At 34.7% G+C, this 15,602-nt stretch overlaps 1 protein-coding gene across 3 annotated transcripts in view; it reads left to right on the top strand.

Annotated features, from left to right (window-relative positions):
• LRRIQ3 (leucine rich repeats and IQ motif containing 3) overlaps positions 1-15,602 on the top strand; it is a 287,561-nt gene that overhangs the window by 153,172 nt on the left and 118,787 nt on the right. Inside the window, exon 8 of one of the 3 annotated variants that reach the window (XM_012442747.2) lies at positions 10,860-11,797. The exons of 1 other annotated variant lie outside the window; for it this stretch is intronic. In XM_012442747.2, the coding sequence (XP_012298170.2) occupies positions 10,860-11,016 (157 nt within the window). In that variant the 3' untranslated portion in view covers positions 11,017-11,797. Of the gene's footprint in view, positions 1-10,859; positions 11,798-15,602 lie in introns of those variants that run through there. One more of the 3 variants, XM_012442746.2, reaches the window with a different exon arrangement.

Genomic DNA, 15,602 nt, shown 5'->3' with positions numbered 1-15,602 from the left:
AATTGTGTGGTTTTGAGTAAGAGTCCTAATCCTGAGTTCTAATTTGATTGCACTGTGTTGTGAGAGACTGTGGTGATTTCAGTTCTTTTACATTTGCCCAGGAGTGTTTTACTTCTAATTATGTGGTCAGTTTCAGAATAAGTGCCATGTGGTACTGAGAATAATGTATATTCTGTTGATTTGGGGTGGAGAGTTCTGTAGATGTCTATTAGGTCCGCTTGATCCAGAGCTGTATTCAAGTCCTGATAATCCTTGTTAATTTTATGTCTTGTTGATCAGTCTAATATTGAAATTGGGGTATTAAAGTCTCCCACTATTATTGTGTGAAAGTCTAAGTCTCTTTGTAGGTCTTTAAGAAATCCTGCTTTTTCTTTCCTCTCTTTCCATTTGCTTGGTAAATTTTTCACCATCTCTTTATTTTGAACCTATGTGTATCTTTGCACATGTGTGTCTCCTGAATACATCACACCTATGGGTCTTGACTCTCTATCCAATTTGCCAGTCTGTGTCTTTTAATTGGGGCATTTAGCCCATTTACATTTCAGATTAATATTGTATGTGTAAATTTTATCCTGTCATCATGATGCTATCTGTTTATTTTGCATACTAGTTGGTGGTGCAGTTTCTTCATAGTGTCATTGGTCATTATATTTTGGTGTTTTTTGCAGTGGTTGGTACCAGTTTCTTCTTTCCATATTAGTGCTTCCTTCAGGAGCTCTTGCAAGGCAGGCCTTGTGGTGATGAAATCCCATAGCATTTGCTTGTCTGGAAAGGATTTTATTTCTCCTTCACTTATGAATCTTAGTTTGGCTGGATATGAAATTCTGGGTTGAAAATTTTTTTTCTTTAAGAATGTTGAATATTAGCCCCCTCTCTCTTCTGGCTTAGAAGGTTTCTACTGAAAGGTCCACTGTTAGTCTAATGGGCTTCCCTTTGTAGGTGACCTGGCTTTTCTCTCTGGCTGCCCTTAACAGTTTTTCCTTCATTTCAACCTTGGAGAATCTGATGATTATGTGTATTGGGGTTGATCCTCTCATTTAGTATCTCAGTAGTGTTCTCTGTACTTCCTGAATTTGAATGTTGGCTTTTCTTGCTAAGTTGGGGAAGTTCTCCTGGATAATATCCTGAAGTGTGTTTTCCAGCTTGGTTCCATTCTCCCCATCTCCTTCAGGTACTCCAATCAATCATAGGTTCAGTGTTTTTACGTAGTCCCATATTTCTTAGAGGTTTTGTTCATTTCTTTTTATTCTGTTTTCTCTAATTTTATCTTCATGACTTATTTAAGCAAGGTGGTCTTCAAATTTTGATGTCCTTTCTTCCACTTAGTCCGATATTCCACTCTGATATCCTTTCTTCTGCAAATATCAGCTATTGATACTTGGGTATGATTCACAAAATTCTTGTGCTGTGTTTTAGCTCTATCAGGTCATTTATGTTCCTCTCTAAACTGGTTATTCTAGTTAGCAGCTTCTCTAACCTTTTATCAAGGTTCTTAGCTTCTTTGCATTGAGTTAGCACATGCCATGCTTCTTTAGCTCAGTGGATTTGTTATTACTCACCTTCTAAAGCCTACTTCCGTCAGTTTGTCCATCTCATCCTCTGACCAGTTCTGCACCCTTGCTGTAGAGGCATTGCTACCATTTCAAAGAGAAGAGGAACTCTGGCCTTTGGTTTTTCAGTGTTTTTTCATTGATTCTTTCTCATCTTCATGAGTTTATTTAGTTTCGATGTTTGAGGCTGCTGACCCTTGGATGAGGTTTTTGTTGGGACTTCTTTTTTGATGACACTATTGCTGTTGCTTTCTGTTTGTTTGTTTTTCTTTCAATGATCAGGTCCCTCTTCTGGAGGCCTGCTAAGGTGTACTGGAAGTTCACTTCAAGCCCTATTCATCTGGTTCACTCCTGCACCTGCAGTTGTCACTTGAGGAGGTTGGAGAACAGCAAAGATAGGTGCCTGCTTCTTCTTCTGGGATCTCTAACCTCAAGGTGCACCTACCTGATGCCAATAGGAATGCTCCTGTATGAGGTGTTTTACAGTGTTGGAGGGTCTCACCCAGTTGGGTAGCACAGGGAGCAGGACCCATTTAATGAAGCACTTTGATTGTCTCTTCGTGAAAGGAGTATGATTTGCTAGGGGTAAACCCACTTGTCTGGGCTGCCCAGATTCCTCAGAACTAGCAGGAGGAAAGACTAACTCTGCTGGTCTGCAGAGACTGTGGCCACCCCACCCCCTAGGGGCTCAGGCCCAGGGAGATCAGACTTCTGTCCCTGATCCCCTGGCTGGAGTTGTTGGAATACCTGCAGGGAGGCCCCACCCAGTGCAGAGGGATAGGTCAGGGTCAGGCCTGAAGAGGCACTCTGGCCACAGTCTGCCACAGCCAGTATGTTGGGCTGTGGGGGATACCTCCTGAGACTAAGCCATCCAGCCTCCCTGGCTCCAGCAGGGGAAAAGCACATCCTGGAGTTATAGATGGCTGCTGCCCTATATCCACCCCTTAATGTGTTAAGCAGATATCAGTCACAGTGTTGACTGACGACCCTCCCGCAAGGACCTCAGGGGCCTTAGACAACAGGCAGCCACAGCTTTGGTGCTGGTTGCCCCTTCCCGGGGTCTCGCCAGGCTTAAGCAGATTCTAGTTGAGAATCTACATGGCTATGTGGTTGGGATCCTAGGCCCCAGTGCGTGGGTTCATGAGTGGTATCTTCCAGTCTGTGGGTTGCACAGTTCTATGGAAAAAGCATGGTTTCCTAGCCTGGATATCACACTTATTCCCTGCCTCCCTTGAATAGGGTGTGGGGGCTCCTCTGCCCCATTTTGGCTCTTAGGTGGGCCACCATACCACACTGCTCTTCCTTCCTCTTTGTACTCTGTGGGTCATGTCAGCTGCCTAGTCAGTTCTTTTTTATTTTATGTATTTAAATTTTGGGGAGACAGAGTTGTACTCTTGTTGCCCAAGCTGGAGTGCAATGACACAATCTTGGCTCACTGCAACCTTTGCCTCCTAAACGATTCTCCTGCCTCAGCCTCCTGAGTATCTGGGGTTACAGGCGTCTGCCACTACAACAAGCTAATTTTTGTATTTTTAGTAGAGACAGGATTTCACCATGTTGGCCAGGCTGGTCTCAAACTCCTGACCTTAGGTGATCCATCCCCCTCGGCCTCCCAAATTGCTGGAATTATAGGTGTGAGCCACTTCACCCGGCCTAGTCAGTTCTGATGAAGAACCTGGATACCTCAGTTGCTGGTGCAGGATTTGAAGGTGGTTATGGTTCTTTTTGATGAGAGTCTCCAATCACCACTGTTTCTGGTCAGTCATTTTAGCCCCACACCCTCAAGATAACAACCAGTTTTCTCCATCTTTCTATTTCAGTGCCCAGTATAGTACCTAGTTAACAAATTTATTTAACACATATTTATTGAGAAAAATAGGTGAGAATTTCAATTAGTAATGACTGTATATAAACTCATTCAAGTTATATAACAACCACTGAGAAGAGAGTTTTTTTATGTATTTGTACTTAATACTTAAGCCATTTAGAATAAGAAACAATGCATATTTTTTCTAAATGCTTTTACAATGAAGATATATAATCAGAATTATATTAAATTTAGACTAAAAATATAATTAGCCAAGTTATGAAAGTAGCTTCACTAATCATTATGCTAAGTAAACTTTTTAGTACAAGTGCTTAATTCATGGCAGTAAATTTGTCCTACACTTTTTTTTTTCTATCCCTCTGTGATCACTGGTGTTTCTACTAAGTAGTATTTACCTTCAGTTCAAATCATTCAAGCAGTATTTCACTTCTAGCTCTTGAAGAGTTCTCTTACAGTTGATGTAGGCATATAAAGATCGTTTGGCCCAAGAAACTGAAAATTGAGGTGGGAATTACGGCAAAAAGCAATGAGATTAACAGAGTTACATAATGATACCAGCAATAACACAAAAACTACAAATAGTCAATTAAAATTTCGGGTACTTGAATAGGTTTATGTCTGACACTTCTGTAACAAAGACAGATTAGCAAGAAAAAGGCATACCATACAATCAATCAATCAATCAATCAATAAATAAATAGAAAAAGAAAAAGGCACACCAAATTTATCTCATCAAAATTTTATGTGACCTGGAAGCTTTGTAAAATGAAGACCCAGGGAAAACTGTTTTTATGCTTAGGTTTGATGACAAATAGACAATTGTGTAGAAGTCTGATTGGACCAAAAAAAGGGGGCATGACCTAATGGTAATGAACTGGGGATGAAGTACCAAGCAAGGCCTGTTTGTTCAGATTTTTCTTGGCTTTTCTATGTAATGTTCCTTCCTTCCTAGTTTAAAGCATGGCACTTGTCACAGTGTTTAAAAGAGAGGAGACAGAAGTTCAGAGCAATCTTTCTGCTTCTGCAAGTTTCTCAGTTTCCTTCAGCTTAAAATACTTAGTGTGTCAATGTGCCATATTTTGGGGTAACATTTTTTGCTACTCCAAAATCCAAACCTTCAAAGAGAAGGCTTAACTAAACCAGAGTGTTACTTCACTTCAGTTCTCCCCTGCCCTCCCATACAAAAATGAATAAGATATTCTTGATCCTTTGAGAACTCACAGTCTAGTGGCAAACATAAGCATACATTTCAATTATTACAAAAAATAGAAGTAGGAGAAGTACAATTGTTAATTCAAATTGGAAAAGCAGAGAGACAAGGTGAGACTATTATAGACCATTACAGTAGGAGGCAAGGAGAAGAGGATGAGCAAAGTTGGAAAGTTCAGAATAGGTAAAGCTAGGGGAGAGCAAGGAGATAGTGAATATTCCTGTACCTATAGCAGAAGGTTTATGAAGATTAGTTGAAGGTGTGATTGCTTGAGAAACATCAACTTGATTAAGAACAGCCTCTATGTCTCAGTAGACAGTTGTACAGTGAAGACCATGAGGATTCCTACCAGAAGGATATATTGCATTTTGTACATGTATTTTATCATAAAACTTCCTTTTGAAGAAATATTTCAGAAAATAATACTTAGGATACACTTTGGACAAAGCTTTCTCAAACAAATGCAAAAAATATAAATTGTTTTGTGGTGAATATTTTAAAAATTTAAACTATATTTGGTAAAGTAGGAGCTCTGAAAACTAATGTTGACTCAAAAAAACTTTAACTTACAGTTAGTAAATTTAAATTTTATTAATTGCTAAAGAATATTTTTAAGAACATAAAACCCTGGCCCATACAAATATAAAATGAGCACATGCCAAAGATATCATTTGACTCATTAAAAAATAAACCAGTTATGAGAATTCAAAGAGCATTTCTCTATATCTATATCCATTCTTTATCTATGTCTATATTTATTTCTATTCCTGTATCTATATTGGCAATCAAAAATGCTAACTAAAATAAATTCACAGGTGCAAAACTAGTCACTATCCACTGGGCAATAATCAAATGTAAATTAGCTAGAAAAATTCTTTATATTTCTATAAACAAAAATCATTTGCATTGGTCACAGTTATTCTTAGACTTGTAAAATTGTTCAAGGAGATTGAAAGGCACAGATAATTCTGAGGGGTGTACTAGGCAGGACCCCTAGTTTATTTTTTACCCTTTCAAAGTCTTTAACAGATTTTTCTTCAGATATTAGATTGAAGCTGATCAGTCACAGTTTTATCCTAGTGGTATTTCAGATGGCCAAACTACGTATATACATATTTAAGGCGTGTATGGAAACACTTAGAGATCTTCAGAACTGCTTATTTTATTTAAATTTTTAAATACCATCATTTTTATAAGCCTGTGCCAGAAAGGAGTTTTAAATAAGGAAAAGCATTTGCCTTTTCCTACTTATAAGCAATTTATTTACTGATGTGTTTTACATAATATTTTATTAAGTATGAAAAATATTGTATACTTCCCCCTCCAAATTTAAAATCATTTTCTTTAGTGTATATTTTGTGTGTGGTGTGTGTGTGTGATCTTTGGAAATATTTTCTAAAACTTATTTTAGTAGTTATTTTATATAACTTATTTTCCAAGTATTTTAGAAAAGAAATGAAAGCTAGTATGATATACTGAAACACAAATCTAGCCCAAATCAGTCTAATTTAATCAGCTTAGTTTTTTCACAGTAAATTGAATGTCTGTCCATAATTAATTTTTAAAGAATACAGACTCAAACAAGCATCCTAATGTATGTTAACTAAATTGTCTTCTCCCATAAGCTACTGAAAAGTTTTAACCTTTAGAGCACATAAGAATACAGCAATGTTTTGGTTATATGAGTAGTATGTCCCAACAGACATCTTCAAATTTTACTCTAAAAATTTTCAAATAAAGATTAGGTAGCAATATGCTGAATGGAACTGTGATCAAAAAGTGAATCTAACTACAGACTTCTGAAATTTTTCAGTTCTGATACTTTTTCTGCTGATGATTCTTTTTCTTTTAACTTAAAAGCATTCTGATAAATTTCAATAACTAGTGAAGTCATTACTGAAAATGTAGCTCCCTAATCCTGCTATGTGGAATGAGAAAGAATAAAAGAAAAAAGGGGAACCATAAAGCTCTAATTTAGAAAGTTGATAAAATACCCACAGGAGTATTTAAGCATTAATTAAAGATAGACTTTGAAATGAAAGAATGTATGTATCAGATAAAAGCTATTCATGGATTCTCTAAGATATTGTCTATACTCTGAGAAAGTGATGATACTGTTCAAGGCAGGACAGCAGGGTGTCTTGAAGTAGGGAATCACTGAGCGTGGAAGAGCTAGAAAATAAAGTGGTTATTCAATTACATCATCTTCAACTTGTCCTTATATGGTAATCAATTGACCTCCTATACTACTTTCTTAATTTACTATGGTCTTTACATCATTTTGACTTATGGAAGCTTTTTTTCTCCATCGAATTTCTGCCATAATATTTGTTAACTTCCAAATTCATAAGAACAACTCTCCTAATTGCCTAATATCAGCATTTTTGGACACCAACAATCTTTATCCTATCTAATGTTAATAAACTAATTTCCATAGACACAAATAAAAACCCTCTTATCACTTGGAATTGCCCCATTTCTTAAATATTCAACTCCTATATATTTATTTATAACCAAAATCTATCTTTTCAACTCCTTTCTTTACTTCCACCACACATATTCTCCAAATATATGGTGACACCCATCCTTCAAATTACCTCCTTTATACACTTATTTTCATTTCAGGTATAGGCTACAGGGTTCTTTGATTCAATCGTTATTTTGTCCATTTTGTCCAGTGTCTCTAAAGTTCTTTCATTTCATTGCCTCAATTATGCTAAAATGTTCCTCACAACCATTACCTTGGAATAATCCAACTATATATCTTCATTTCCTGTATTCAGATAAAATACAGATTTATGACAATATTTATTTTATGGTCTTCAACTTTAGTTCCTTCCATAGTTGCTTGCTCTTTCTCCTGTTACCTACAAGAGCCATTTAAAACCTTCACCAACAATACAGTTTTCTATTCAAACACCACTTACGGCCTCTCCTTCTCAACAAGATACTTTATCTATCCCCCAAAGAAATTTTAGGTCTTCAAGCTTTAATTCATTCAACTTCCTATATCCGTATTTATAAATTCTATATATTTTATATTTACTGCAACTTCCTTTTCTGCTGTCTCATGATTAGGTTTCCATTTTTCTGGTAAAAGCTAATAATCTCTCTACTTACAATTCTTCTAATCTTTACAATCAAGTAATGTAAGGCTGCTGTGTTAGAATTATGACTCCCAAGAAGGTAGATAACATGTCCTCCTATGATTCCCAGGACTATGAATATGATGAGATAGCACACCTGTGAATGTATTGGTAAAGGGACTTTACATGTAATGTAATTAAGGATATTGCTTAATTAACGTTAACATAAGGAGATTATTCTGGATTATCCAGATGGGCCCAGTGTATCACATGAGCCTTTCAAATACGGAGACAAGAAAGAACATCAGATTCAAAGTATGAGAAGGATTTTACATGATATTGCTGACTTAAAAATAGAGGGAAGCACAGGGAAAGAGTGAGAACCAAATTAAGTCTGACAACTGATCCTGAATGAGGACCCCAAGACCTGAATGAGAACCACTGCTCTGGCTGACACACCTTGATTTCAGCCTTGTGAGACCTAAGCAGAAAACCCAACTATCCACAATGCGCCTGGACTCTTAACCTAAGGAAACTAAGAAATTTTATAAGGTGGTTGTTGTAAGCCAATACATTTATGGGTAAATTGTTAAGCAGGATGGAAAATAGAGATTCCAACTTTGTTCTGTTTTCCCAAGATTAAGTTGATTGTTCTAGGTATTTTGCATTTTCATATAAATTTAAATTTTGAGAAATACAAAACATTTAAATTTAATACATTTAAAATAAATCTGAATTAAATATAATATATACTTAAATGTAAATGTTAATTTCTCATTTCTATTGAAGAGGCTGTTGGCAAATTAATTGTAATTTTATTATTAATTGTAATTTTATTAATCTATGGATCTGTTTGGGAAAAACTGACATCATAATCATATTATCTTCCAATCTTTGAGATGATATAACTCTCCATTAATTTAGATCTTTCTAAATTTCTTTCAACAATATTTTATAATTTTTAGGTACACGCCTTGTCTATCTTTTATTACATTTATGTCTAAATATTTTATGCTTTTCTGATCACAATGTAAGTGGAATTGCTTTCTTGATTTTATTTACCAACTGTTTGACACTGGTATACATGGATATAATAATATAATTGATTATTTCATATTTCACATTCTTTAATTTTTTTAAATAGTTCTTTCACTTACATTTTGTTCACAGTTTACAATGTTTATCTGTAGGAGGGCTATTTTAGTGCATTTCTTGACTTAATTAGCACCCTTTATTATATGTGCAAGGTGCCTTTGCTATGATTTCCACTCTGCTATGTGTCCAGACGTGACTGTTCTCCTGAGTTCTAGGCTTATAGTGCTAGTAGCTAACTTTTAGCTGCTACTAAAATGATTATTAAATGCTAGGCATTCCTTTAAGGATTTCAAATATGTTAGTTCATTTACTTCCTACTAAACCCTACGAGTAGAAATGTCCTCTTGATAGAGATGAAAAAAATGATACAGAGAGAAATTAAGTCACCTATCTAAAATCACACCATCAATACATTTCAGAGCCAAGCAGAATGGCTTTACTACCTGTACTCTTAACTATAACCCATCACTTATCTATAGTCAACACTCTGGGCATCACCACATGAATAACTGGGCTCTTAAAGCTCACCGTTTCCAATCAGAACTATAATCTTTCTTCCCATCTTGTTGCTCTACCTACATTTCTTTGTGATGTATGCCACTGTTATCCATCCAGTAAAGTGACTTATTTAATGTTAGGCATTCGCCTAAGAACTTTTAATGTATCAACTCACTTAGTCCTTTACTAACCCTACGAATTAGATTATCTCCTTAACAATGAAGAAAATGAGACAGAAAGGCTTGTCCAAAATCACACTGTCAATAAGCTGCAGGCTTTTTAGACTTAAGCCTCTCTTTCTCTCCTTAAGTTCAGATTTCTGAGTATACCTACACATAAATAAAGTATTTTATGATCTGGCCTAAATTTGTTTCTCTAGCCTACCTGCTCACCTGTTCTCCCTCCATATAATTATCTCCCTCCAGATAATTAGATAGATGTCAGTTCTTGGAGCATGCCAAGCTGTGCTACCCTCTCTACCTTTGTTTGGTTGTGTTCATGCTATAAAACTAGCTTGAACAAAATTCTCTTCCACTTTCTGGCTGGAAAATACACATCTTTCAAGGCTCAGTTCAAAGGTTATTTTAACTCTAAATGTTTCTTATCTTCCCCACCTTGCTCTCTAGTTTATATTTACCAAGTTTTTACTCAATTTTTGCCCATTTTGACTTGTTACATAATGTTTTCACTATGAACCATAACATCTCATTTATACATTCACATACATTTATTTTTCTTAACTTTTTATAAGCTTCAGGTATATCATGTCATATTTATGTTTCCAGCATCTAGGGTTAGTGTCATGCCTTACAATACATAATTGTCAAATAAGTAAAGATTGATGAATAAATTTTCCTAAGACCTGTGACATTTCCCTGGTTTGGCAGAGTATTGGTCTACTAGGCTGCCATAACAAAATATCACAGACTGGGTAGCTTAAACAGAAATTTATTTCTCACAGTTCTGGAGGCTGGAAATCCAAGAACAGAATGTCAGCAGTTGTAGTTTCTGCTGAGCCCTCTTTCCTTGGCTTGCAGATGGCCACCTTCTCCCTGTGTCCTTCCATGGACCTTTCTTCTGTACACTCACATCTTTGGTGTTGCTTCCTCTTCTTGTAAGTATACCAATAATATTGAATTAAGACCTGCCCATATAATGTCATTTAGCCTTACTTCTTAGACCTTATTTCTAAATAGTCACATTCAAAGACACTGGGAGTTAGGCCTTTGACATATGAATTTGGTGGAATACATTCAGTCCATAACAGAGTGGAAGAAGTAGCTAGCTCGGATTTAGTGAGTCTAGATGTATTTTAAGTGATGACATAGGGTGGTTTAGATGCCTCTTTGGAAATATAAGCCATAGTTTGAGGGAATTTTAAATTATAGCTTATATATATATATCACATAAATATTAGTCTAATATGAATATCATTTAATGATATAACAGTTATATAAATGGAGTTCTTTCTTTCTCACTTGTATATGCCTATTTCGAAGACATCTAATTATCATCAATAACAGTCTAATAGATTGCTGTGGTTTTAATAATTTAAAAGTATGTCATTCTATTACCTTCCTTACTCCTCTTAGGTCTCAAGAAATACATAAAAGACACTGTGAAGAAAAATTTGTTATGGATATGATTGCCTTTAAAAATGCCTGTGAAAGACTTCAGGATGCCAAAACAAAAGTAGCAATTGTGAAAACAAATTTAGACTTCAAATTTCCCAATGGACTAACAAAATGAACCAATGCCAGATCACATCCTATGATCCTCTTAAATTATAGTCATTATTTTTAGTTCAATGAATTTGAAATAATACTCTAAAACAATAAATACATCACAAGATGGATTTATATATAAATATTCTAAAAATATAAAATGAGTTAAAATGTTTCTCTTACTGGTCATAATTTAACTTAAATAAAGTTGACTTAGCACCTCTGAAAACTTTCTTATATATCCAGATACCCAAGGAACAATTAAAACTTTTATTTATTGCAGACAGTGTTGCAATGACATTACTGAGATTCTGTTTGATATCCTCGCTGAATATAGTAATTCATAAGCTAATTTAGGTTACTCTTGAAACCTTAGAACAGTAATTTCTACTCCAACTGCTGACTTTTACTAAGATACTGTGTACTTAAATTACTTTTATTACCTGTTTTATATTTAATTATATTTCCTGCTTATTTTGTTAAAACAATTTCTTTTTTAAGTAATGTTTCACTATTTTATCAGCGATTTATGCTGTTATAAAATTTAGAAAATATGAACTATGAAAAGTAAATTAAAGATTCTTATCACCTTCCTTGAAAATTGTAAGAATTTTGTATGTTTACTTTTGCTGTGTTTGCCCTGTTTGGTACATATATGAAGACAGGGAAAAGAGAGAGAGAAGCAAGAGAGAACCCATATAATTATATGTTGGAATCATAACATATACAGAAATGGTATATATTAACCATAAGTCTATTTAATATGTACCAATGGTAAAAAATTTGAAAAATAAACTGTTAAAAAAATAAAAATCCTTTGTAAAATGTACATCAATTTTCAATAGTGATTTAATATATCTAGAAATATAGATTTAATATATCTGTATTTAATATAGGTGTCTCACTATAATTATGACTTTGTTCACTAAATACAATGTAGCTAATGGTATTCAGAATTTCTCTTTAATTACTCATCAGTTACATATGTAAGTTTTTAAAAATGTTGTTGCTTTACAGATTTTCTAGTTTTATGTCTATGGTTAATTTCCAAAAATCACGTATTTTACAACAGTTGTGCTTCTATGCTGGACTGCTAACAAATAATGGTAGAATTTTCCTAATTTTCTATAAAATAATAGCTGTCTTTTTAAATCCATGGCACAAGCTCTCTCTTTCTTCATAATTAGAAGATAACTAATAAGCAAGTCATGTTGGTATTTCTATTTATTCTGCAACAAGAACAAAGGGACACACTGTGGGGTTGTAGAAGGCATGACAGCCCTACGTTTCACAGCAAGTTAGCTATTGTGTTACCCTCATTTTCTGTTCTGTGTTTGGAAATAATACATATATGTTAGAGATTTACTTTACACAAACCATTTAATAAAGGTAAGCGTGTAGTAGTGGAGGCAGAAGTCTTCTTTGTATAGGAGGATTTGTCAACTATTTATGTAAACTTTGAGAAGCATTATCAAGGTATAGTAAGCTTGTTTGTGTGATATGTTTGGATAGAAGTCATTCCTTCAGTCCAAACATTAATTGAATGTTTGTCATCTTTATGCCCTCATTTTATCCTGTAAAGGTTTTATAGCTTTTATCACACAATAACTAATCAATAATTTACTTGACTATTTTATACCCACCTGTGAGCTTCTTTAAGAAAAATAATATTTTATGCATCTCTGTCTATTACTTTTTACTAAGGCAGGTATGCTATGCACAGTTTTTCTGTTCTGTTTATTGCTCGTTTTTCCTATTTATATACTATCCTAATCAATCACGTGACATTTACTGCCACTTACTATTTCTGTTTTGAAGAATTCAAAATCTGTATCTCTAGATTATGCTCTAGATTTATATATTGCCTCTGTTTTCAAAATACATGTTACACACCTCTACTTTGAAGGCCTAAAATATTTTTATATCATACATTAAATTGGAGTTTATTTTTGTTTTCTTACTATTCTCTGCCCCTCCCATATCCAGTTTCTCTTTCTGTCTTCCCCAGATTCATAGTCATCTACATGGCTTCCCATATTGAAAATTTAGAAGATATCTTTGAGTCCGTTCTCTTACCATGCCACGTATCATTCTATATTATGTCCTATAAATTTCAACTGCAGAAGGTTTCTATGGCAGAAAATAGCTGGCTTTTCACCAAATTCATTTTCTTGTTTTTTCAGGGCACAACTAGTCTATATTTCCTAGCCTTTTATGTCACATGAGGCACACAACTGACCTCTCACCAATGGAATCTAGGTAAAAGTGATGGGCAGTCCTACCAAGCATTATCCTTCCATATAAAATTCCTCATAATCTTTCCTCTAATTTGACCACCTTGAAAAACATGTTAAAGACAACTGAGCCACTAGATGGAAAGAACCTGGCCTCTTAGTTCAGGTTCTTTGGAGCATGATAGAGAGCACCTGTTTTGTGCTTTACCTCATCCAAAAGAAAATTCGGTTATATTAAGGGCTTTGCAACCACATCAATTACATTAGGCCAGCATCTATGAGTGATTTAATCAGTAGAGAACTTGGTACCAAAATAGGGTGCTACTGTCACAAAAACCCAAAGTGTTGACTTTCTCAGGTAGTAAGAAAACCAATATTGAGTGCAGAAATATGGAGACCTAGGTCTACTGATAGTGTAGTCCACGTAAAGTTTTAAATGTTATTGGTCTGGGTGTTGGTCTCTTATACTGCTTTTAACTTCGTTATTCAGATGGCTTATAACTAAAAAATATAGTAAGTTTTGTTTTTTTAGCTAAATCCAGAAAGCAATATGTATATTGTTGGTTCATTTGTTTTCCTACTCCTGCCCTTTCAGCCAGCACATTTTTAAAGATTTCTTAGAATTCTGTTGCGCTTTCATAGAGTAACTCTTGCCTTCAGTGCAAATTATAGACTTAAGCAGAATAATTTTTTTAAATTTCACACACCCACACATACACAGATCACACATATGTACAGACACATACATAATAAAAGAAAGTCTAAAGAACAATATATTATTTCTACCTCAAATACTCTTTTTAGAAGTGTTACAAAATATTTCTTGATTTCTTTCTGGTATTTATCTTCTACAGATTGAGTATCCCTTATCCAAATTGCTTGGGACCGGAATTGTTTCAGATTTCAATTTTTTTTTTTTTTTTTTTTTTAAATACAGTAAGGATTTTATACTATGAACGTAGAATAGTGTATTTTCAACTTGATGAAACAGATATTTAAAGCTTCTATAACAAATGTGAACACTGAATTCAATGGTGAACAATACTGAAAGTTAAATTATCAAGAGCTTATTAAACAATTACTATGTTCTCTTATTGCTCATCTATTCCAAGAAATACATAACTTGATCTCACCATTGACTATCTTAAAATCACATTACCCAACTCATGATTTTTTTTTTTTTTTTTTTTTTTAAGAGAAAGAGAGAGAGAGAATAGGAAGGAGGAAAAAGGAAGAGAAAGAGAGAGAGAGAATGGGGAGGAGGGAGAAGGAAAAGAAAGAGGGAGAGAGAATGGAAGTATTGCTTTCTTGCCCAGGCTAGAATGCAATTTAGTAATGGGTATTGAAAACCTCTTTTATACTGATAATTATACTTAATGATGTAGTCAGGAAGGAATAAGGGAAGAAGATAACAAACAAACAGCCAACCAATATTTAATTTAAACCTATGAAATGCTATGCGATTACTGAGGAGTGATTTACTTCCAATTATATAGTCACCTTTGGAATAGGTGTGAGGTGGTAATGTATGTTTTGTGTATTTGAAGTGGAGAGTTCTATAAATGTTTATTAAGTTTACTTGTTCCGGGTCCGAGTTCAAGTTCTGAATATCCTTGTTAATTTTCTATCTCGTTGATCTATAGAATCGTTAGCTCTTCTTGTTGCATTGATCCTTTTGCCATTATGTAATGTCATTCCTCGCCTCTTTTGATCTTTGTTGCTTTAAAGTCTACTTTATCAGAGGTGAGAATTGCATCTCCTGCTTTTTGTTTATTAGTTTATTTTTACTCTCTGTTTGATTGGTAAATCTTCCTCCTTCTCTCTGAGTCTTTGTGTATTGTTGCATGTAAGATGGGCCCGGATGCAGCATACCGATGGGTTTTGGCTTTTTATCCAATTAATATATATATAAGCTTAATACCGGCGTTTGATGCTAGCTGGCTGTTTTGCCCATTAGTTGATGTAAATTTTTTATTGTGTTAAAGTTCTTTGCTTTTTGATATATTTTTGGAAAGGCTGATATTGGTTGTTCCTTTATATGTATAGTGCTTCTTTCAGAAGCTCTTGTAAAGCAGGCCTGGTGGTGGTGAAGTCTCTAAGTACTTGTTTGTTCGCAAAAGATTTAATTTTTCCTTCGCTCATAAAGCTTAGTTTGGCTGGATAGGAAATTCTGGGTTGAAAGTTCTTTTCTTTAAGGATGTTAAATATTGGTCCCCACTCTTTTCTGGCTTGTAGGGTTTCTGCTGAGAGATCTGCTGTTAGTCTGATAGGTTTCCCTTTATGGGTAACCTGACCTTTCTCTCTGGCTGCCCTTAGTATTTTCTCCTTCATTTCAACCCTAATAAATCTGGCGATTATGTGCCTTGGGGTTGGTCTT

Source organism: Aotus nancymaae, unplaced genomic scaffold, assembly GCF_030222135.1.
Source record: "Aotus nancymaae isolate 86718 unplaced genomic scaffold, 86718_ANA_hifiasm-v0.15.2.pri h1tg000007l, whole genome shotgun sequence".
Lineage (NCBI taxonomy): Eukaryota > Metazoa > Chordata > Mammalia > Primates > Aotidae > Aotus > Aotus nancymaae.
The sequence above is the reverse complement of the archived record's forward strand: the minus strand, read 5'-3'. Positions and strand labels throughout refer to the sequence as shown.